This window comes from Mastigoproctus giganteus, chromosome 4 (genome assembly GCF_048544385.1).
Source record: "Mastigoproctus giganteus isolate SK-2022 chromosome 4, ASM4854438v1, whole genome shotgun sequence".
In the NCBI taxonomy this organism is placed as follows: domain Eukaryota; kingdom Metazoa; phylum Arthropoda; class Arachnida; order Uropygi; family Thelyphonidae; genus Mastigoproctus; species Mastigoproctus giganteus.
The window spans coordinates 72,448,689-72,473,003 of record NC_143578.1 but is presented as its reverse complement, the minus strand read 5'-3'; the positions used below and the strand labels follow the sequence as shown (position 1 = coordinate 72,473,003).

At 36.1% G+C, this 24,315-nt stretch overlaps 1 protein-coding gene across 1 annotated transcript in view; it reads left to right on the top strand.

The window, feature by feature from the left end:
- The window catches only part of LOC150086829 (uncharacterized), a 641,413-nt gene that overhangs the window by 342,852 nt on the left and 274,246 nt on the right, over nt 1–24,315 (top strand). Inside the window, exon 17 of the mRNA XM_090372286.1 lies at nt 6,437–6,724. Coding sequence (XP_090228412.1) covers nt 6,437–6,724 — 288 coding nt within the window. The remainder of the gene's footprint in view (nt 1–6,436; nt 6,725–24,315) is intronic.

The following is a 24,315-nucleotide window of genomic DNA, read 5'->3' as shown; positions in this document are numbered from 1 at the left end:
AAAAAACACAGTACATTAATAATGTTTGGTTAATGTACTATGTTTTTGAATGCTATTTTTTGAATACCAAAATAGATATTGCATTCCAGCCTATAATAAATTAGAAGCCGACCGGGTTAGCCGGGTAGGTAAAGTGCCTGCCTAGCAACCCAAAGGTCGCGGGTTCGATTCCCGCCTCGGGCTGGATATCACGATGGTGCCGAACCAACGGTTGGTTGGATATCCCAGCCACGATACACGAAGGAAGCAAGAAAAAAAAAAACTGGTTCCTTTGTGTATTGATCACATCATACGAAATAAATAAATAAATAAATTAGAAGTTGTTTTCCATATGGTCGGATATATCTCATAATAGCTGCAGTTGGTGTTATCTCGTAATAACACCAGCCCATATATATAACAGACTTTCATAAAATAAAACAACTTAAATAAAAAAATATATATAATCATAATAAAATTAAACACAGGATAAAACTGTATATTTGATATAAAAATACATATGAAGTTTAAAAGCAATAAAAATATATAAGTATTATGGAGTTCAAAGCAATAAAAACAGCATCAAAGCTTTCAAAGACAACCACCTCCTTTGTCAGCAGTGGAACTTTACTGTCACAATATGTCCTTAAATAATCTCTCTCTCTCTCTCTCTGTTAATAGTGTTTTGTTTCAAAGAACAAATTCATAAGTTCTCAAGCCATTTACAGTGCCAATGTCTATGTGAATGATCAACAGTAATTGTGCTATCTGGAGAAATTTGATGATTTTCCTCGCAGAAGTGCTGAGCTGCAGCAGATTTACCATAATCAGTTGATTATTTTGCTTTTATATGCTTCACCATACAGTCTTTAAACCTCTGACTCTCCAATATAGCTCTCCCCACAATCCTGACATTTGATCTCATATATAGTTCCACTTGTACCCTCCAAAGGTATAGCATCTTTTGCCCTTGACACAACTGTGTGCAGCCTCTGCCCTGGACATATCATTCACTTATTAACCATTATTTTTCATATTCAAGCCATTCGTTTTTTTATTTTATTAGGATGCCCAGCCTTGGGAAATGCAATCATAATTTATTTTTATTCTTTGTTTTATTTTTAGGTTCATAATTGCTTATTTCAAAATCCATGTTTGGGTAGACTTATTGGACAGTGTTTAGTTGGAGTCTAATATACACTGCACATAAGTTTTCATTGTAAATAATTCATGGAGTTGCATCGAATTTTTGTATAACAGAATGTTGAGAGAAAAAAAAGCATTATTCTGTGACAAGTCCTTCAAACCATTCTGCTTTATGTTAACTGAGTAAGAAATGTATTTCCTTTCTTGTATTATGAAATTTTGCATGTTTTAAGTTCTTTATATGAAATGCATGATTTACAAGTTCCTCAGGTAATGACTCCTTTTCCTTTCCTTTCTCCCCCCCACCCATGGATAATTTTTACTGTATAAGTTGGAACATATTATTATTATCCATATGGTGCAAAGAAGCCTGAGTCTTATGCTGTACCAGCCAAAAAAAATTCCCCAAGTTACCCTGAGAGAGAGAGAGAGAGAGAGAGAGAGAGAGAGAGAGAGAGAGAGAGAGAGAGAGAGAGAGAGAGAGAGAGAGAGTGTCAGAAGTAGAAAGGAATCACTAAGAAAGAGAAGAATAATAATATCCAGCTCAGGACCCTGGTTCTGCCAAGCCCATACTCACCAGATGTGAGCCCCTAAGGCTAAGAAATGTTCTAAGATGGATTGCTGGGGGAGCTGTAGGGCAGAAGGTTGTGATCAATGGATATTTTTCAGATTGGTGTGATGTCAGAAGTTGAGTCTCCAAGGATCCATTCTTGGACCACTGTTGTTTCTGATTTTCAGAAACAACATTGATGAAGGGATAAAAAATGTGATGTCTAAATTTGCAGACAATGTAAAGATTGGAAGAGTTATTAATGACCAGTGTCAAGCAGTGTTCCATCAGGATGACTTGAACAGGCTTCAAAAATGGTCAGAGAAGTGACAGTTGTGTTATAATGCAGCAGAATGCAAGGTCTTACACTTGAAGAAAAGCAGTCCCAAAGTAAAGAGGTTAATAAATTATATATTTGGTGGGGTTGAATTAAAAACTATAGTGAAAGGGAGGGATCTGAGAGTTACAGTACAGGCAGACATGAAGTTTTTTGAACAGTGTAAATATGTGGCCAGAAAAGCCTGTGATGTCCTATTATTGATTTATCGAACATTATCCTATAGAGATAGGGAGGGCATAATTCCACCATATAAGGCAATTGTAAGACTGCATTTGGAATACTGTGCTCAATTACAGAGACTTCATCTAAAAAAAGATTTGAGCTCTTCAGCTTCTTGAAAGGTCCAAAGACAGGCAACTTATGTGACTATACGAGGAAAGACTTTGATTATGTGGGCCACAGAGCTTGGCAACCAGGCACCTTAGAGGGAACCTGATTGAGGTTTATAAGGCTCTGAGAGGGGTTATTAAATTAAATGAATGAAAGTGGAATTTTCACTGTTATAGAGTATTCCAGAAGGAGGAGCCATAAATTCACATTTCAAGGGAAAAGGTTTAGACTAGACTATAGGAATTTTCTTTTACCCAAAAAAGGTTTAGACTAGACTGTAGGATGTTTTCTTTTACCCAGAAAAGGTTTAGACTAGACTGTAGGAAGTTTATTTTTAACCAAAAAAGATTTCGACTAGGCTGTAGAAAGTTTTCTTTTACCCAGCGAGTTGTTGACTACTAGAACAAGTTGCCTTTGCAAGTAGTTGAGGCTGACAGTTTGAAGAAATTTAAAGGTAAACTAGATAGAAACCGTCATGAGGAGGGAAATGCATAATTTGTATTTCTCCTCTACTTCTTTTTTTCTTTTTGTCCAGTGCAGCAAAAGCCTGTGCCTTCCTTGCACTATTTGGACTAATACTAATACTTGCATTAATACTATTTTCACAAATATGTTAGCACTACTTCTGTAGTATGATATGTAGCCCTACTATATGGACATTATTGTGGTTTGGTGATGAATATACTAGGTGAAATATAGTTGCTGCTGTTATTTGTTCAACATCCTGAATACCAAAAAGACTTGCACTAAACTAGTGTTGGGCATAACAAGATATAGAAAAATGAATCAGAAGGGTAGCAATTGAAGTTTAACACTGACATATGCAAGGTGCTGCATATGGGTAACAGTAATCCCAGAGTAACAAAGCAAGTTTGTGCTATGACACTGTCTAAGAAACTGTGTAAGAAATGTATTTCATTTCTTACATTATGAATTTTTGCATGTTTTAAATTCTTTGTATTAAATGCATGCAAAAATTTGTGATTTTGCATCAGCATTAGCATTAGTAGAGGCATATCAAAAGCAAACTTAAACAGCATCAGCCAGAAAAAAAAAAAAAAAAAATCATTTCACACATCCATTTGCTCTAAAAGTTTGTCCAGTTCTTCCTTGAATTTAAGCTATCAACTTCCACAACAACAACAGATGAAAGTTTGTTCCAGCAATCAACTTCCAGCTGGCTAAAGGCAAATTTCCTCATATCTATTCAACAACTGTCTTTCTTCAAGTTGAATTTATGTCTCCTCAGGTTCGTAATCTGGGCAAGAGGACGAATCCCATCAGCATTGAGCCTGCTCAACCCATTCAAGGCCTTACACACCTCAATCAAATCCCCTCACAAGTGCCTAGTTTCCAGATGCTACAGTTTGCAGAGCTTAAACCTTTTTTGGTAAGAGGATCCCTTCATTCCCCTCACCAATCTTGTTGCCCTTCTCTGTACTCATTCTAGCAACTCTACATCCTTCCTAAAATGAAGCCTGCAGACCTGTACGCAGTACTCAAGGCATGGCCTGACCATAGCCTTATACAAAGGGATAATCACCTCTTTATCCATACTAGCAAAACTTCTGTATATCACTGACAAGACGCCATAACCTGCTCTGGCAACCTGTCTGCACTGCTCAGAAAACTTCATATCTGATTGCACAATTACCCCCAGGTCTTTTTCATTCTCTACCACCCTGAGTGTAGTACCACACAGTTGGTACGTTTCTCTGTTACTTTTACCCATCTCTAGCACTTTGCATTTGTCAAGGTTAAACTTCAGTTGCACCACTTCTCAGCCCATCTGCCCAAAATTTCTAGATCCTGTTGCAGTAGCATACTGTCATTACTGCCATTAACAACCCTGACAACCTTTGCATCACTGCGAACTTCGACATTAAGCCTGATATACCTTCTTCAATATCATTGATAAATATACAAAACAACAATGGGCCCAACACCGAAACCTGCAGGAACTCTGCTAATAACATTAGTCCATGAAGAGCAGTGTGCATTGATTACCACTCTTTGTCTTCTCCCACTCATCCATCACTTTTTCCTTAGCAGCAGCTTGCCTTTAATGCCATAATGCTCCAATTTATACAGTAGTCTTCCATGTGCAACAGTATTAAAAGATTTCCTGAAATCCAAGTATATGATATCAAAATTATTTTTGCATCCAGTCCCTTTGAGACCACATCATAGTATCCAATCAAATTGGTTAGACAAGACTTCCCTTTAACTAACCCATGTAGTGTCTGATTTATTTACTGCAGTCTTGTCTAGATGTTTCCTTGATCAATAACTCCATTATTTTCCCCAGAACAGAAGTTAAACTAAAAAAAAAAAAGGTAAACTGCAACCATTATCAACCCACTGCAGGATGGAAGCCTCCTCAACAATTCATGCTGATGGAAATGGACCATAACTTGCCATGCTGGTCCAGTGTGGGTTGGCAGATCGAACGTATTTAGCAGTCAATCATCTTGAATCCCGTTCTACTCAAAGAGCTTGTGCTACTGCACTCCCACTCCTGACCACTCAGCTATGGAGGCCTTCAGCAGTGAGCTTGCTCAACCTGTTCAAGGCCTTATACACCTCAATCAGATCACCTCACATGTGCCTAGTCTCCAGGTGCTGCAATTTGCAGAACTTAAGCCTATCTTTGTAAGAGCACCCCTTTGGTCCCCTCACCAATCTTATTGCCCTTCTTTGTACTCGTTCCTAAAATGAGGCCTCTAGACATGTACACAGTATTCGAGGTGTGGCTTGACCATTGTGTTACACAACAGGATAATCACCTCCTTGTCCCTGGTAGCAAAATTCTTATATATCATTGACAAGGCTCCATGACCTGCCCAATAGGGCAGGTCATGGATAACAGTATTTGTCTCTAAGCCCAAGGCTTAATGCCAAATATTGAGCTCTTCAATAAGAGTGGAAAGTCTTTCTCTGATCAAAAGTGAAGGCTGGTAAAATATTGAGCTGGTAAAGTATATACTACATAGGAAAAATGGCCTTCATAGCTGAGTGGTCAGGAGTGGGAGTGCCGTAGCACATGCTCTTTGAGTAGACCGGGGTTCAAGACCCTGACTGCTAAATACAGTCAATCTTCCAACCCACACTGGACCAGCATGACAGATTTTGGTCCATTTCCCTCAACATGAATTGTTGAGGAAGCTTCCATCCTGCATTGGATTGATAATGGCTGCTGCTTACCTTACCTTACTACATAGGGAAAATGGAGCCGAGTTCTAGAAATTAAAGGTAAGTATAACAGTTACATTTTTAAATGGAAGTTTTACTTCTATACACCACTTGGCTGTTAGCTTATACACTAGGTATCTTTTTTTTAATGGTACTGTTACAGATCAATTTTTGTAGCTGTTATAAGATTCAGTACTTTTTATCACTCTGTCAATTTTCATGTTATATTTTCTTCTCTGTTAAACTGACTAATTCAAAATTCATCTATCACAGAATTCTCCTCATGTTGTAATTCCTTAACTATATATACACATTCAAGTCTTCTGTGACTGTAGCTTTAAAAATATACCATAATTTTAATGTATATACATTCTGTGAATCCAGTATATATCCCCAGTTGTGATGGATACGGTGCTCAAGTCCAATTCTGTGGTCATCTCTCATCAGACTTCTCACCAATGGACATTTTTATGTGAGTCTGTTAAGGACTAGATGTACCAGTCCCCTCCTCTTATCAACTGATGCAAATCATTTGAAGGGAAATATTGATACAGCAATGGACACAGTTATACCAGCCATGTTACAGTGTATCCAAAAAGAGGTTGTTTACTATCGGGACGTTTTCCTGGAAGTCATACTGAAATGTAATTGTTTAATTACACGTCAAATTTGAGTTTGACCTAATTTTCTCCTAGTGCAATGTTTCTTCTAATGTAAATATAATAAAAAGTTATAGAGTACCAGATGTGTGAAATTAATTTTGACTTATGCCGTATATTTTTTATAATATTTTAAGAGTGATTATAGGTTATCTTTACTAATTAAAATTATTAGAATAGAAATTGAATATTATCATTAATTTTATTATTTAAAATTTTTTGTGAACTGTTATGTCCTAGATCTTGATGAATGTACTGAGAATTCCCACACCTGTCAATCCTCTGAAGAGTGCGTTAATATTCGTGGAAGCTTTCAATGTGTAGGCATATTCAGCACTCCACCAACTACCCCTTATACAATTAGCACATCACCTTTACCCTTATTATTGTCTACAATGTTAGAGCAGACAAGTTCTCCACCAGTAACTCATGGAACCAGATTTAATAATAGAGATAGGCAGAGAACAACTGCTGCTCGAACATGCAGGCGAGGTTTTGTTTATAGTCACCGCTTCCGTTCATGCGTTGGTATGTTTTGCCCGAATTTTGTTTGATTATTGTAAATATGCATGTTAGCCTTGCATGCTGCATGACAAATAAATGATACTGTAATCTCTTTCATTCTTGTATGATTACCTTTTGAAAAAAGTCAAAAAAGTTTTTTGTAGTGAAATGTCTGGCATAGGTGGTGATGCAAAATATTTGATAGTTCTCTGATAGGAAGTTATGCAATGTAATTTTCTGTTTTACGGTGTAATTTCAGTTATGTTATCTGATATATGTAAAAAAGATTATTTAATGCAAAAAATTTATATATTTTTTATAATTTTGAATATAAACTGTTACAAAATGAGTATATTTAAAACGAATTTTCAGGTATTCCTCTGTAAACAATACTGGTCAAATACAGTAAATTTATTACAAATGCAATGTCTGAAAGGCATTGCATTTTCAACCTCAAAACCCGGTGATTTCCAATTTTTGAACCATAACTCTCTCCAAATATGAATTATCAAAATCAAAACATGAATAAACAAAGAATGCATCAGCATTCTTCATTTGTCTGTATTTTCCAGTTTTCTAAACAGTATTTATATCCTGTACTATATTATCAGGCAGTTTTACTCTTGAACAGTGGCAAAAAGCAGCAACGTGTGCTTGTACTGCTGCTTTAATAGAGTAGATGCATATCTGCTTCACTTACCAAATTATTTACACAATTATACAGTGCATAATTAAACAAGTTAGTTAATGAATGCAGTGTGTTACATTTCAGGCACATTAGCAAAAAGTAATTCATGATTTATAACAAAAAAAAAAAAAAAAAAAGAGAGAAAAAAAAATAGTGACTCTTTATGTGCAAACTGTGAACATTTCATTTATGCTCATCTGTATTACCCATTCATTCCTCTGATCAGCACACAACAGATATAATATGAAGTGCATCAGTTACAATATACAGTAACTGAATAGTCTGTGTGATACATACAAAAGAAAGGAAAAAAATAATAATTGCTAAATTTTTATATTGGTCCAATTTTAATGAAATTTGGGAAGACAAATTGTTCTACAAGTACCAAATATAATATTTCACGAAAATACACCCAACGAGAGTTCAATTATTACATGGGGATGAACAGACAAAGAAATAATGATTGCCAGGTTTCTGTTGGTCCAGTTTCACTAAAATTTGGGAGGTCTTGACAAATCTTTTAAGAGCCAAATGTAAAATTTTATGAAAATTTATCCACTAGGAGTTGAGTTATTACATGTTGACAGACAGATAGAGGATGGACCTTGTGAAGCAATAGGTGCTTTACACATATGCTGCCATGCCTAAAAAGACAAAAAAAATGAATGCAGTCATAGCAAACATCTGGGAAAAGCTTGCTTTCGTTGTTCAGCCAACCAGTAAGCAAAATCTTATTGCAGGTTTTTTATTTCCACACAATGCCACAAATGGTACAGTCTATGAATGATGAGCTCCCTTTATTTAGTGATCAGTAAAGATTTAATAAATTTACGATAAAAGATTCCTTATTCTAATATAAAGATGAATGAAAACTAATATCAGTATAGATATATTCAGCCATCTATTTATTTTTTGAAAATAATTGCACAGAATGGTAGTTCCTTTACCTTGCACTGCTGATAGAGTTGGAAATTTAGCATTAGCATTAATAAAGGCACATGATTCAAGAAAGCAAGCTTATATAGCATCAACCAAAAAAAAAAAAAAAAACAAATCTTCTAATTTCACCTATCCATTCACTCCAAATGTTTGTCTAGTTCTGCCTTGAATCTATTTAAGCTATCAACTTCTACAACAACAGATGGAAGTTTGTTCCAGCAATCAACCACACGCTGGCTAAAGGCAAATTTTCACACATCTATCCTACAACTGTCTTTCCTCAATTTGAATTTATGCAATCTGAAGGGATTATTCTGAACAAGAGGAAGGATCCCATCAGCATTGAGCATGGTTCATTTAGAAATATGGGCCAAAAAACTACCTTCCCTGTCAAGAGATGAGTACAGAACACAGCACAAACATTACAGAGGTTGATAGAGGGTAAACTGATTATAGCACAATATTCATTGCAAACTTTATAAGCATTCATATGTACTGTAATTTTATGGATGTGTATTCGTATGCAATTTTTCAAAAAAAAAAAAAAAAAAAAAAAAGGAACTACACCTCCTGCTCTCTCTCTCTTAGTTTGAAAGCCAGAACTTTCTGTCTTGAGTTTGTAAGATAAGTGTGTTTACTTACAGCAATCAAAATTGTCATAGCAACAAAGCTTTCAATTTTCAGTAGTAGTAGCATCAATGCTTGCTACAAATTTTGCTGACAAAACTTTCAGCTGAGTTTCTAAATAACTTCTGTCAGTAAGCTTCTACACGCATCCATAGTTTTTTTTTCTGGGGAGGGAGGACCAAAATTTGTTACTAAAAGGACTATTTTTTTAGCACTACTTTTATTTTATTTTTTTTATTTATTTATTATTATTTTTTTTTCTATTTGATTTATGCCCTTTTCCTCCCAAAAATTAATTTTAATTGAATATTGCATTTCATAGTACAGTCCTAAATTGAAAATATTGTAATTTATAATGCACTTGTGAATTCATAGCTACCAGCTCTATATTTATAATGGAGACTTTTTTTTTTTTTTTTTTTTTGTCCCTTCTCCTGATTATTATTATTATTATTAGCTATATGGTGCAACGAAGCCTAAGGCTTATGCTGCACCAGCCAAAACAAAAAAAAAAATTTCCCAAGTTACCCTGAGAGAGAGAGAGAGAGAGAGAGAGAGAGAGAGAGAGAGAGAGAGAGAGAGAGTCAAAAGTAGAAGAGAATCACCAAGAAAGAGAACAATGATGATATCCTGAGCTGGATATCATCTGGTGAGTAAGATCTTGGCACACCCTGGGTGTGCCAAGCCCATACTCACTAGATGTTGAGCCCCTAGGGACACCATCTATACAGTTTTTCTCCTTTTCACAAAAAAACATTGAAACAATATCTTCATTGATAAATTTGAATTTTTCAAATAATTCTATAAATTTGAGCTTAATTTTGTTTTTTTGTATATGTGGTGCAAAGCTAAATTTTATTTAACAATGTCTTTCAGTAAAATAGCAAACAAATACAATATATTGTTAAGAAGATATAGGGCGCCTCCGTAGCCAGGTGAGAAGGAGCAGCAGTGTGTAGCACACGCTTTCTTGATTAGACTGGGGTTTGAGCTCGTCACCACCAAATACGGAAGATGCGGAAAGGTCAGGGAATGACCATCGCATATTCCTGGAGCAATATGGCCTTAGTTGCTAATGCTCCTAAAAAAAAAACTAAACCAAACCAACCAGAAGATATAGGCCAGATTGCTCTCTCTCTCTCTCTCTCTCTCTCTCTCGATCAAAAATGTTTGCTTTTTATAATATAATTTTTCAGTTTTAAAAGGTGGGACAGGTAATGTAACAAGACATTTCTAAACAAATAAGAACAAAGTAAAATGCTTAAAAAGAAATGAAAAAATAAAGATAGGATTTTAAACTGAAAATGATAGTGTCCAGCAATCTTTTTCTGTAAAAGGATAGGTTCAGGAATGATCCCCTTCCACCAATTTATTTCAGAATGGTGATTAGCCAAACATCACTAGTTTAACTGCCATTTGATAAAATTTAAAATCAGCCTCTTTGATGGCTTAGTTTCCATCAAAAGGCTGATTTTAATAATTCTGTCAAATGACTTCTGGTAGTATTGTATTGTTGTTATTTTATTAATATTTTTGTTATGTTTTTACAATTTGCCCAGAAAGGTCTAAAGGAAAGATTCTTCTGAATATTTTGCCACAGTTGTTGGGGTCTTATTTAATAACTGCTTGGGATTTTCACTCATATTTGAAAATTCATCATAGTTCATAATGTTTTTGTTTTTCTATGCAGTGCCTTTTGTTGTGTTGATATATACTATAATACAGTACATATCATGTTTAGAACCATTGATTATTCATGTAACAAAACTATCCTCAGTTCCTGAAGTGATGTGACCAGAAGATTGTGCTGATGGACATGCATTTCTAGTTCATTTCATAAATACTCATTGGGATTGAGATTTGGTTAGGGCAGATACTTCATGTTTTCCTCATGTTCTTCAAACCACTCTTTCACATGTTTGACACTGGATGGTTCCATTGCAATTTTGAAAGTATCTCTGTTCATAGGGATAAACGTGCAACATTTCTGGCTGTACTTGATCTACAGCAGTATTCAGACTTATGAATACTGCCACAGACTATGTTATCAAAATATTCCTCACACCATTTCACCTTTCCCACATCCTGTACTGTCAGTACAAGCAACAGAATGGTTCTAGTGCTTCTTGTGGCTTCCTCCATATGTACATTCTTTCATCAGTGCTCAAAAGCATTTTTTTCAGAACTGAATTAATCCCAATTTTATCTGGACTCGGATGATATAACTTGCCTTCAGCCATCTGGCATCCTCATTTGCATTGCTGACACCAGCTATATATTCCAGATGGTGTCAGAGATCAGTGATTTCTGTAAAAGTCACCTACTTCCTTTCGTTGTTCTGAAATTTAGTGCATTTTTTTTATAGGAGTCTACAAAATTGTTTTGCATGATGTAGGTATTGATGCATGCTGATTTTCCCACATTAAATGCAGAGGTTAATTGTTCATTATTTTGGTATGATTACACTTAATAATCTGCTGCAGAAGTCAGGTACTGCACTCCATCACCTTACATACTTAGCAGCAGTTGTGTCTGTTCACTGACATTTTCTAAGTATTTTTCTGTTCCTCAAAGCCTTGAATAATAGTCAATGAACTCAACAAGGATAGACATTCTCTTTGCCCTGATACCTACTAAATGTACACTGACAATCATACTTCTTTGGAAGTCTGTGAGATTTAGCCATTTCCCATTGCCAGCAAATTGATTTCAGCACTAATTGGACTATGCAACTCTGTAGTACTTTTCTGCACATATCACACTGTGACCCACTTTAATATTGGATATATTTGCATAAATTGTTGTGTCTATCTAAACCTCCATGGTTCTTATGAAATGTGAGGCAGTATATAGTACATGCTTTTAATTTTTCCTTGCTACATTTGATTAGAAATACAAAAATTATTTGCAGCAGGGTGGAACCATTTTCTTCAGAAAACATTTATCTATATTATTAAAGGTCATGTAATAAATCTTCTGTACTTTTCAAGTTGAGCCAAAAAAAAGAAAAAAAGTCCTATTTCGCCTATTCATTCCCTCTATTAGTTTGTCTAGTTCTCCCATGAATTTATTTAAGCTGTCAACTTTTGCAACAACAGATGGAAGTTTGTTCCAGCAATCAACCACCTGTTGGCCAAAGGCAAATTTCGACACATCTGTTCTGCAACCATCCTTCCTCAATTTGCATTTGTGCCCCCCCCTCCATGTGTGTAGTCTGAGGAAAAGAAAGAATCCTATCAGCATTGAGCTTGCTCAATCCATTCAAAGCCTTAAACACCTCAGTCAGATCACCTCACAGGTGCCTGGTCTCCAGACACTGTAATTTACACAACTGCAAAACTGGTGCTCTTACCAAGCCTTTCTTGGTAAGAGCACCCCTGTGTTCCCTTCTCTGTTCTCATTCCATCAGATCTACATCCTTCCTAAAATAAGGCTTCCAGACCTGTATGCAGCACTTAAGATGTGGCTTAACCATTGATTTATACAATGGGATAATCACCTACTTATCCTTGCTAGCAAAATTGCTATACAGCAGGCCCCCATTATAATGCAGTTCGCTTTACGCTGATTCGCTGTAACGCTGTTCTTATATTATAACCCATATCTGACTATAACGCTGTCACAGATCACTATAACGCTCTTTTACAGATTGCATTTTTGGCATATTTAACAAAATAGTTTCATTTGATGGAGTCGATAGCTTGAAAATGAATAGCAAAACAGAATTAAAATGTTTCCCACGCCGACTTGAGAAATTTTCCCACGCTCAGTGAAATTTTCTCGCACGCTAATTTAATTGCAGTACAATGACTTGTTACGTAGTTCCGAGATCAACATTTTAAAAAATTATCAAGTATATTGCTTGTAATATTTGTGTTATATGCATTTATCAGAAGTCTAGTCATCACTCAGTACCATATTAGACATCGTGCGAAACGGACAGTTGACTTGAACATTGTATCATAATTAATGCAACCAATGCAGTTACATTTTCGAAGAGTTAATAATGGCCGATAAGAATGAAAAAGCAACATCTGAGCGCAGTACAAAGACTATAAATGTAAAAAAAAGACTGAATTTAAAAATTAAATTAGACGTTTTGAAGCGAATCAATTCCGGTCAAAGACAAGCGGATGTGTGCCATAATTTAAGACTTGCAAGTTTAACTGTAAGAACAATTATAAAAAAAATAAAGAATTAAATTTTAGCAGCGGGAAAGATAGCTGTTCCACTGCAAGCAACTAGGGCTAGGCCGACTATTAGGATTGAAATGGAAAGACTTAACTAATTTTATTGATGATAATATCCAATGCAGAATTCAGTTAAGTTAAATATTATTAAAAAAAAAAAAAAGAGAGAAAGAGATTAGCCAATATGATGATCTGAAGAAAACTCACCTAAAAAAAAAAAAAGTGGAACCGTTTAAAACTAGTTTGTTTGTTTGTTTGTTATTTGGTTTTTAGGAGCATTAGCAACTAAGGCCATATTGCTCCGGGAATATGCGGTGATCATTCCCTGATCTTTCCGCATCCCCGTATTTGGTGGTGACGGGATCGAACCCCGGTCTAATCAAGAAGCGTGCGTTACACACTGCTGCTTCTTCCCACCTGGCTACGGAGGCGCCTTTAAAACTAGTAAGGGCTGGTTGAATAGATTTAAAATCCAGGGAGAACCCACAAGTGCAGAAGGAGCCGAAACTTTCAAAAAAGAACTTGTTAAAATTATTGAAGAGGAGCATTATGTGTTATACTTCTCAACAAGTTTTTAAAATAGATGAAGCAGGATTTTTGTGGAAACGAATGCCTAAAAGAAGTTTCATATTGAAAAAACATGCCAGGTTTCAAAGCAGTGAAGGATCGGTTGACTTTATTGTTGGGTGGTAACGCTGTGGGGGATTTAAAATTAATACCCCTTTTAGTTTATTTGGAAGAGGGCCAAAGTTCAACCCAAAATCGACACATTTTTCTTGATTAAATTCATCAATTAAATTAAATCAATTTAGATCAATTAAATTCATGATTTTAATTGGAATTTTAAGTTTAATTTTGATACGTAAGTAGTTACCACATAATTATATATGTATCTAATGCAGAATATTTTATATGTACAAATATTTGAATATTAAATATTTTTACCAACCTTTGTGCATCTTTTCACTACCGTTTATTATTGATTAGGAAATATCCTATGGCACCGACCGCAACTCACAAATATATATGTTACCTTATGGGAATGCGGAGCTTGCTTAGCGCAGATTCACTTAGCGCTCTGTTTTTATGGAACGAATTATCAGCGTTAAGCGGGGGTCACCCGCTGTATATCATTGACAAAACGCCATGAGCTGTCCTGGCAGAGTACCTGCATTTCTCAGAGAACTTCATATCTGACTGCACAATTTAGTACCACACAGTTGATTCCTTACTCTGGGATTACTGCTACCCATATGCATTATTTTGAATTTGAAAGGTGTTGCAAAAAAAAAAAAAAAAAAACTACAGCAGAACATCAATTATCTGAACCATCGCCACCCCAAAAAAACAATTACAGTATCTACTCTATTAGTGCATTGGTTGTTATGCTGAAATATTACTCCTACCGGTTGATGCATTCGTTTCTGATTATTTAGGATCATCTAGACAAGACTTCAGTTATAGCTCAGACACAGCATGGTTTTGTTAAGGGAAAGTCTTGCCTGACCAATTTGATTGGATATTATGATGCAGTCACAAAAGAACTGAATGCAGGGAATAACTTTGATATTATATACTTGGATCTTAGAAAGGCTTTTGATACTGTTGCACATGGAAGACTGCTGCACAAATTGGAGCAGTGTGGCATTGGAGGCAAATTGCTGCTATGGAGAAAGGGGTGGTTGAGGGGGAGAAGACAGAGAGTGGTAATCAATGGACACTGCTCATCGTGGACTAATGTTATTAGTGGAGTCCCTCAGGGTTCAGTATTGGGTCCATTATTGTTTTCTGTATTTATAAATGATATTGATGATGGTATATCAAGCTTAATGTCCAAGTTTGTAGACGATACGAAGGTTGGCAGGGTTGTCAAGGACACTCCTGACACTATGCTACTGCAACAGGATCTGGAAAGGTTGAGCAGATGGGCTGAGAGGTGGCAAATGAAGTTTAACATTGACAAATGTAAAGTACTACATATGGGAAACAGCAACCCCAGAGCAACGTATCAACTCTGTGGTACTACACTGACAGTGGTAGAGAATGAAAGGGACCTGGGGGTGGTTGTGCAGGCAAATATGAAGTTTTCTGAATAGTGCAGATGGGCTGCAAGAGTAGCTCATGGTGTATTGTCGATGATATATAGGAATTTTTCTAGCAGGGATAAGGAGGTGATTATTCCCTTGTATAAGGCAATGGTCAGGCCACACCTAGAGTACAGAGAAGGGCAACAAGATTGGTGAATGAAACGAAGGGGTGCTCTTACGAAGAAAGGCTTAAGTTTTGCAAATTACAGTGTCTGGAGACTAGGCACCAGCGAGGTGATCTGATTGAGGTGTATAAAGCCTTGAGTATAATGGTTTGAGCATGCTCAATGCTGATGGGATTCTTTCTCTTGCTCAGAAAAATCACCTGAGAGGGCATAAATTCAAATTGAGGAAAGACAGATGTAGGATAGACGTGAGGAAATTTGTCTTTAGCCAGCGGGTGGTTGGTCGTTGGAACAGATTTCCATCCCTTGTTGTGGAAGTTGATAGCCTAAATAAGTTTAAGGTTCAGCTGGACAGGTATTTCGAACGAACAGAGGGGTGAAGTGGAAGTGGTTATTTTTTATTTATTTATTTTATTTTATTTTATTTATTTTATTTTTTTTGGCTGATGCTGCATAAGCTTGCTTTCTTGCATCAAATGCCTCTACTAATGCTAATTTATTTGAAGATATATGCAGTATAGCATAGAAAGTCTTAATTTGTCCTTACAAGAGTTAAAAGTCAAATGTTGTTTTTAACTACTGTAATTACTTAATGTGTGGACCTAGGATAGTCTCCCGTGACCTTGTTGCATCACTGTCTGTTGTACCGTTATCTGTTGTGAGTGCAGGAGTAAGGGGGGGGGGGGGCAGTTATCTTTCACTCAGTCTGCTGCAAGCCACTGCAGTGTGGGGTTATTTCAGGCATTTTGTTTCTAATTACTCACTCAATGTTCGAGTCTTTGTTTGTGGCTATTTCAGAGTGAAATATAGGGTCATTTTGCTTTTTAATTTTAATACTGCTGCCCTTTTGTGTTAATAATGGCATCTACAGGCAAAAGAAACCACAATGTGTTCTCAATAGAAGACAAGATAACAATTATTAATAGACTGGAAAAGAGCAAAACTGATGTATCTCTTGCTAAGATTTTTAACGTTGGTAAAGCAATCATATCTGACATAAAGAGCAGAAAAAAAAATTAAATTTTAAAGTTTAATTCAAAGTTAGACAATGAAGATGGCTCTAAAAAAGGAAAACTATGAAAAAAAAGCTAGTGATGAGAAATTAGAAGACTGTTTATTTATGGTTTCTACAAAAGAGAAGTCAAAGTGAACCTATTTCTGAACCTCTGTTTTTAAAAGCCCATCTGAATTTAAAGCCAGTATAGGATGGCTGAAAATTTTCAAATCTCGTCATGGTATAAGGGAGCTTGAAATTCAAGGAGCAGCTTTATCAGGTGATGTCCTGGAAGCAGAAGCTTTTAAAGATCCATTTTCTGAAAATGGTGGAGGAAGAAGGTTTTTCCAAGGATGAAGTTTACAATGCAGATGAAACTGGTCTTAATTGGAAGTCACTCCCTCGTAAATCACTTGCATCACGATGCAAAATGGCTGCTCCTCTTTTCAAAGCTAACAAACAGCACATTACACTTATGGTGTGTGCAAATGCAAATTGGACAGCATGTTTTACCATTGTTGGTGATTGGGAAATCCAAGATGCTTTAAAGGTGTAAAGTGCCTACCAGTACAATATAAAGGACAGAAAAATGCTTTAATGAATTCCAACGTTTTTTTTTGGATTGGTTTAGCGAAGATTTTATTCCAAGTGTGAAGAGGCATCGAGAAAATGAGGGTAAAGCTGGTAAAGTTTTGCTTATTATTGATAATGCACCATTACACCCTCCTCTTGAAAAACTGCATTCAATTGACAACTTCATTGTCAGGTTTTTACCACCAAATGTTACAGCCAATGGGTCAAGGTGTTATAGAAAACCTAAAAAAATTTACAAAACACTAGTCTTGCATCACTTGATTTTACCAGAGGAAGATGAAGAGAGTGTGATTGGATTTTCAAAGAAGCTCAACATTAAGAATTGTTGCTTCCTGGTAGGAGATGCTTGGAACGTGTTGTTGGAAAGAAATCTGAAAAAGGCATGGCATAAACTTTGGGGTGCTGCCAAAGAGACAGTCACGCATGTGCGAGGTTTGAATGAAGATGTAGGTGAGATTATAACTTTATTTCAAGGGATTCCCAGGTTTTCTGAATGTGGGCAAGATGATGCAGAGGCACAGTTAAACAACGATGCTGATGATCCTGGTTATCATATTTTAACCCAAGAAGAAATTGTTGTGTTAGTCCAGGATGAAGAATGTGCTGACTTTAACCCCTGATGATGAAGAAGAGGGAGTGGGTCCGCTCACAGAGGCCTTCACTGTCTGTAAACTGCAATGGCATGGTGTAAGCAACTGTCTGAATGCAGTTCTATGGAGATATTGCTATTAAAGATGATGAGAGACCTTGCCACAAAAAAAAGACAGTCTCAATGGTTCCAAGAAAAATTCAAGATTACATATTTTAAAAAATAAACCTTCCCAAGATTATGTAAAAAAAAAAAAAAAAAAGTGTGATTTATAGTTGAAACCATGTAAAACAATTAAGTAAGTTCAAAATAAATATACAAAGGGTACTAGGAAAGTTTTGCATTACAGCTTTGTTTATTTAATTTTTTCAAAGTAATTTCCTCTACATTCAATACACCTCTCCATCCTCTGAAACCAATCTTTAAACCAGTTCTGCCAAGTTTCACTAGGGAGTAAAGCACACTCGTTGTCCCAAGCCCGTAGAAGGTCCTCATCACTGGAAAACCCCCTCCCTTTTAGCTTCATTTTCACATGCGGGAACAGTGCAAAGTCGCAGGGAGCAAGGTCTGGACTGTAGGGAGGGTGCTCGAGAAGTTTCAGTCCTGTCGTGGTCAAATATTCGGTGCAGGCTTTGGCGCGGTGACCTGGAGCATTATCGTGATGGAGGTACCAGGTGTCCATTCTTGACTTTGGCCGCAGGTTCTTCATACATCCAATGACTTTAGGCAGGCATTGTTCAGTATACCACTTAGCTGTGACTGTCTTCTGCGTGTCCAAAACGACACGTTCCACAATTCCACTCGATTTGAAAAATACAGCTATCATTTTCTTCTTTACAGATCGGGATTTTCTGACAATTACGGGTGTGTCGTCATCATCAAAGACCCAAACTTTGTTTTGAGCCTTGGTCGGCAGATCGTAATAGTACAGCCAAGTCTCGTCACCGGTCACGATGTTGTTCACATACCGAGATTGTCCCTTATCAAAGTTTTTTAACATCTACCGGCACCAAGTCACACGTCGTGTCATCTGCTCTTCAGTCAGTTGATGCGGCACCCAGAGAGAACAAAGTTTCTTCACGTGCAAATGATCGATCTTGCAGAATCGAACGAATTGCTGGTGCATTTAGGCCCAAAGTATCCTCTATCTGTTGGTAGGTCACTCGCCTGTTTTCGTCAAGCATTTTCCTCACAGCAGTAACGTTTTCCTCCGTAACTGACGTTCGTGGCCTTCCCGGCCTCTCCGAATCCTCCAGAGTGAAATTTCCCCTTTGGAATTCTCTATACAACCTGAATATCATTGTACGATGTGGACAATCATCATCTAGTGCAAGAATCATTTCTTCTAAGCACTGGTCTATGGTTAAACCACGCACGAAATTATACCGCAAAACTGTCCTTATCTCATTTCGTGACCACGATGCCATCGCAAGCACTTTACACTCTCACTACTAATGAATAACTGAGCCCATCGACTTGGCGCGGCGGCTACTATGCACGTATGAACATGTCTCAACATGCAGCAACAAGCAGCTTCCTGTGATTCATTGTTGCGTCATATTGCAAAACTTTCCTAGTACCCTTTGTAATATACATTGTTTCTTCAAAACGTTTTGGTTATTATTTCCTAAATCAATTATTTTTTATAATACATCATATTTCAAAATACAGCAGCATAATTTCAAAAAAATTGAAATTATGTACCAGGTTTTATTTCATTGTACTATACAATGAAATAATTCGTATAAAATACATTATAATAACACTAAAATTATTGGTCTATGGTAACTGAAATAAGATATATAATTTTGACACTCAAATAATTTTAATTCCCAAGTGAATACTCCATCGATTGTCATTCCATTGTGTGTAGTATTACTAAAGTATTTGACTTAATATCTAAATTGAATACATCTTTCATAAATTTACAAAACTTTTTTCCAGCCTCAGAATTTAATTCTAGATTGAAATCACCAGCGAGAACTATAGGTATACAATTCAGTGGCTCTTCCAATAATTTTGCACCTTTAATGGAATATGGCATCAAATTCTTGTTTATGAATTATATCTAACGACATCCCTGGAGTGATGTATATGGCAACGATGAAAATAGATTCACTATTAAATTTGCACAAAGATCCACAAATGTCTCCAATTTCATATGATACCACTGTCGCATTACTGCTATTATTGTGCAAAGATATGTGGTGTACTGATGATAGTTGAACCTTCATGTTGATATATTGCAACACCACCACTACAAACATCCGACCTTTTAAATTGAGTCACACATTGGAATGGTTTTGGTAATGTATTTCATCATGATCCAACCACATTTCACTTAAAATAAATATTTTGGATTGCTGTAAGATTATGTCCATTTCGAAATCTCAAACATGGCCCCGTAAACTTTGTGTGTTCATTGACGACATAGATATAACACTTTGTGTGAAATCTTGCAGTTCAACCTGTAGAGACAGTAGCTTATTATTTTTCAAGAAATCCAGTTCAGCACGAAGTTCTATATTACTAGTAGCTTTGCCGTGGTGAAATCGTCTTGGGGATTTGTAATATATAAACCTTGCAATGAGGTCACTCGAGATAATGTCACGTATACAAGTTGCAGTTGATGATCTTTCTCATAATTATATACCACTTTGTCTAAGATCCCTCCTTGAGATTTATGTATCATCAAAGCACAAGCAGATACTAAAGGAAATTGTGTACATCTACATGTTAATTTCCTATTGTTCTTGAATGGAATCATGGCTGATCGTTTTATAATAGGTACGGATTGACTAGGTAAATGTGTATCTTTTGCATATTGTTTATAATGAAATTGAAATTTGACTCAGGAAATTTCATCCATACTTATTTAACTGTTTTGTCGTGCTCGAATTCAAAATATACTAAAGTACTGATTGCACGGTTTACCAATCCATCGACCACATCTATATTTGTAGTAATCATGTACAGTTTTTCTTTCAATAATGGTAGAATGTATTAAACTCCTGCAGTTTCAGTCACTGACATTTTATGAATTTTATTTCGCATACTTGCTAATTGTTCTTCAGAATGATATCCTTGGTATAAATCTTGTGCAACCACTTCATGGGTTTCATCTGCAATTAAAGCATTTGTATTATAGGCATTTACATCATTATTTCTTAAAAATAGTCTAACCCCTTGTGGATATAAATTAGTAGCATCTGCTTTGGTAACAAATCTCGATTCTGTAATTTTAAGTTCATCTGGTAATAACGCTTCTGCGTTGCCTCTTTTCGTAAGAATTTTAGAAAATGTACTATTGGACTGTTGAACAACTTATACTAATTTATGAAATTGTAGTGAATGCCATAATTCTGGAGCAATCAGTGAGTTCTTCAGGCATTTATATATAGGTGTAGCATGCACTGGAGGCAATTACCGTAAATCTCCAATGAAGTGTATATTCATACCTCCAAATGGTATTTCATGAACACCAGTTATCTGCTTTAAACACATATCTGTAATCGATAATAGTTCTGCACTAGTCATACTAACTTCATCAATTATAATAGTACGTACATGTTGAAATGCAGTTTTATATTGTTGAAGAATTTCATTACTAAGTTGAAGATTATTTGATAGACATATATGGAAAGCAGAATGCACTGTTGTATCATCGATTGCCACAGTGGCGTTGCCCATGGAGGCACAAGTAACAGACGCATTGTGAATATGTGATACATTACAAAAGCAATCGTACATTTCCATCAATAATTTAAGAGTATGTCTTTCCACAGCCAGCAGGTCCAGTGAGAAATACTTATATCAGTTCATGTATCTGATTATCAATTTGACAATAGATAGCTTCAAGTAATAATGCGCATTGTTCTTTATTAGTACTACTCATCAAACGACAGTATTCTTCAGATGGTAAGATATTCTCTTGCTTCCTAATGACAGATGATAATTTATCCATCATTATCATTCTTGTCTCCTCATCAATAGTTTTCTTGTCAGTAAAGAAATCATCATCAATTTCTTTTGATTTAAGAAATTCTTCATTTTTTCCACTGCCAGTCCATTTTCATCATTCTCATCAAGTTCGATACAAAGTTGCCTACAAATTGCTAGCATCTTTTTCAATATCAAATTCGAACTCTTTTCTTTTAAGGTAATTATCTCTTTGTTGGTTTCATAAAGTTCAAAATATTTATTTTCATTCAAAATTTCATTCTCCTCATTGATAAATGGTATGTGTAGAGTTACCATTTTGCGTTCATGAAGACATGTTTTATTATAATTCCAATACCAAATTATTTTAGGAAATTGTATTTTCACCCATCCCCCATTTCCTTTTCGATAATGGGCAGTAAATTGTGCAAGAGTTATATCTTTTAATGTTTAGCCCCGTTTTTCATATTTATCAAAAAAACTATATTTCCATATATCCAAAGACTCACTATAAACTTGTTGTTCATCCAATTCAGCTGTTGATTTACGTAATTTCTGATGCTCGTGTGGCCATATCGTTAGCATGTATTCAATCGCTCTTGAAGACACAGACATTGGGTATCGTAATAAATACCAAGCTGCCTCTTGTGAACTCATCTCCACAGAATTCAATACATCTACACTTAATGCTCGTGTTAGATCAGTTATATCCATATTATTATTATTAGCCATATATCAGGATATTCTTCTTGTAGCTCTATAATTTTCCGTTGCAGGTTGCTTATTCCTCTGTTAGTTTATTCGAAGATTAAATGCACAAGGAATAATGTGATGTGGGTTTTAATTAACTTTATAATATCGGTGTAGATACACCATAGGTTACCCATAAATTAAACTACTTACTTTGTGTGAAAGGCATAATAGACCGGGGTTCAAGCCCCTGACTGCTAAATATGGCCGATTTGCCAATCCGCACTGGACCAGCATGGCAGATTATGGTCTATTTCTCTCAGCATGAATTGTCGAGGAGGCTTCCATCCTGCAGTGGGTTGATAATTGCTGCAGTTTACCTTTATTGTGGCTACCTTCACAACGAGATACCAGGTATTGCACTACAAATAAGTAAAGCTGCTCTAGTAGAGAAGACTAATGTTATTTATTCTCAGTGGATACCACCACCACCCAGACGGCACTGTTTCAAAGCTGCTGGCCAATCATCAGTGTGGTGTGGGCAGGTACCCAGATAATGCAAACATGCCATCACAGTTGCGAAGTGGTTCCACAATATGAAAGATGCCAAATGGTGTACAGAATGATACAATATTTGAAAATATTATGCAGAAGGCATAATAACGATTTTTATGATTTACCGTGTACCCTGTTATTCTTAACTTGGTTTTATAGATTATTAATAACCTTTTGTTTTTATATATTTAGTGATATGGCAACCTATTTTTAGGTTGTTTAAGTTTTAGCAGTTTTATTTATTCACTTCTCCATTCATATATATCAAAGTTGGGATTTTCACAACAACCCAGGGGCTCACATCTGGTGAGTATGGGCTTGGCACACCCAGGGTCCTTAGCTGGATATCATCATTCTTCTCATTCTTGGTGATTCCCTTCTACTTTTGTCTCTCTCTCTCTCTCTCTCTCTCTCTCTCTCTCTCTCTCTCAGGGTAACTCAGAAATTTTTTTTTTGGCCCCAGGCTTCCTTGCACCATTTAGCTAATAATAATATGATATGGATTTAAATCAACTATATAATAACGGTGTAGATACACCATATCACCCCACAGGGGCTCACATCTGGTGAGTATGGGCTTGGCACACACCCAGGGTCCTGAGCTGGATATCATAATTCTTCTCTTTCTTGGTGATTCCTTTCTACTTCTGACACTCTCTCTCTCAGGGTTACTCGAGATTTTTTTTTGGCTGGTGCAGACAAGCCTCAGGCTTCCTTGCCCCATATGGCTAATAATAATTTACCCATAAATTAAACTACTTATGTAGTGTGAAAGGTGTCATTTTTAATTGTGCATTTAATCTTCAAATATTGTATCATTCTCTATTACCATTTGGCATCTCTCATATTGTGGAACCACTTTACAACTGATGGCATATTTGCATTGTCTGGGTGATAGGCCAACAGCTTTGAAATGGTGCCATCTGGGTGGTGGTATCCACTGAGAATAAATAACATTAGTCTTCTACTAGAGCCGACCGGGCTAGCCGGGTGGGTAAAGTACCTGCCTGGCAACCCAAAGGTCACGGGTTCGAATCCCGCCTCGGGCTTGGATCAAAGTACTGCAAAAACCTTGGGAGGTGCATTATGGCCACAGAAGCCGATGCGCCAACAACTACCAAAAAAAAAATTCTCTGCTAGAGAAGCATTACTTATTCGAAGTAGTGCAATACCTGGTATCTCGATGTGAAGTTAGCCACAATATGAGATATAATTAAAAACGATTCCTTTTACACAAAGTAAGTAGTTTAATTTATGGGTAAACTATGGTGATTTAAGGATTTTTTGAAATTAACATAATTATCCAATTCTAATTAGTCGTACATTTTACAATATTTTTTGCAATAAGCTGATCTTTGATTGTCATCTGTGGCCATCGGTATCAATATACAAGTTTGCGACATTGGCCAAAAAGGTGCTTCAAATTGGCATTTGCGTCGGTTTGCGTTATTATTTTTATAACAGGTAAAAGTATGTTTATGTTGCTGTAAATTTGAATAATCTGAAGTTTTCTTTATAGAACAATGCATCCATCATTTGGATTGCTTCTTCCATCCCACTTTCTTTTTATTCTAATGGTGTAGAATAAAATTCTAATG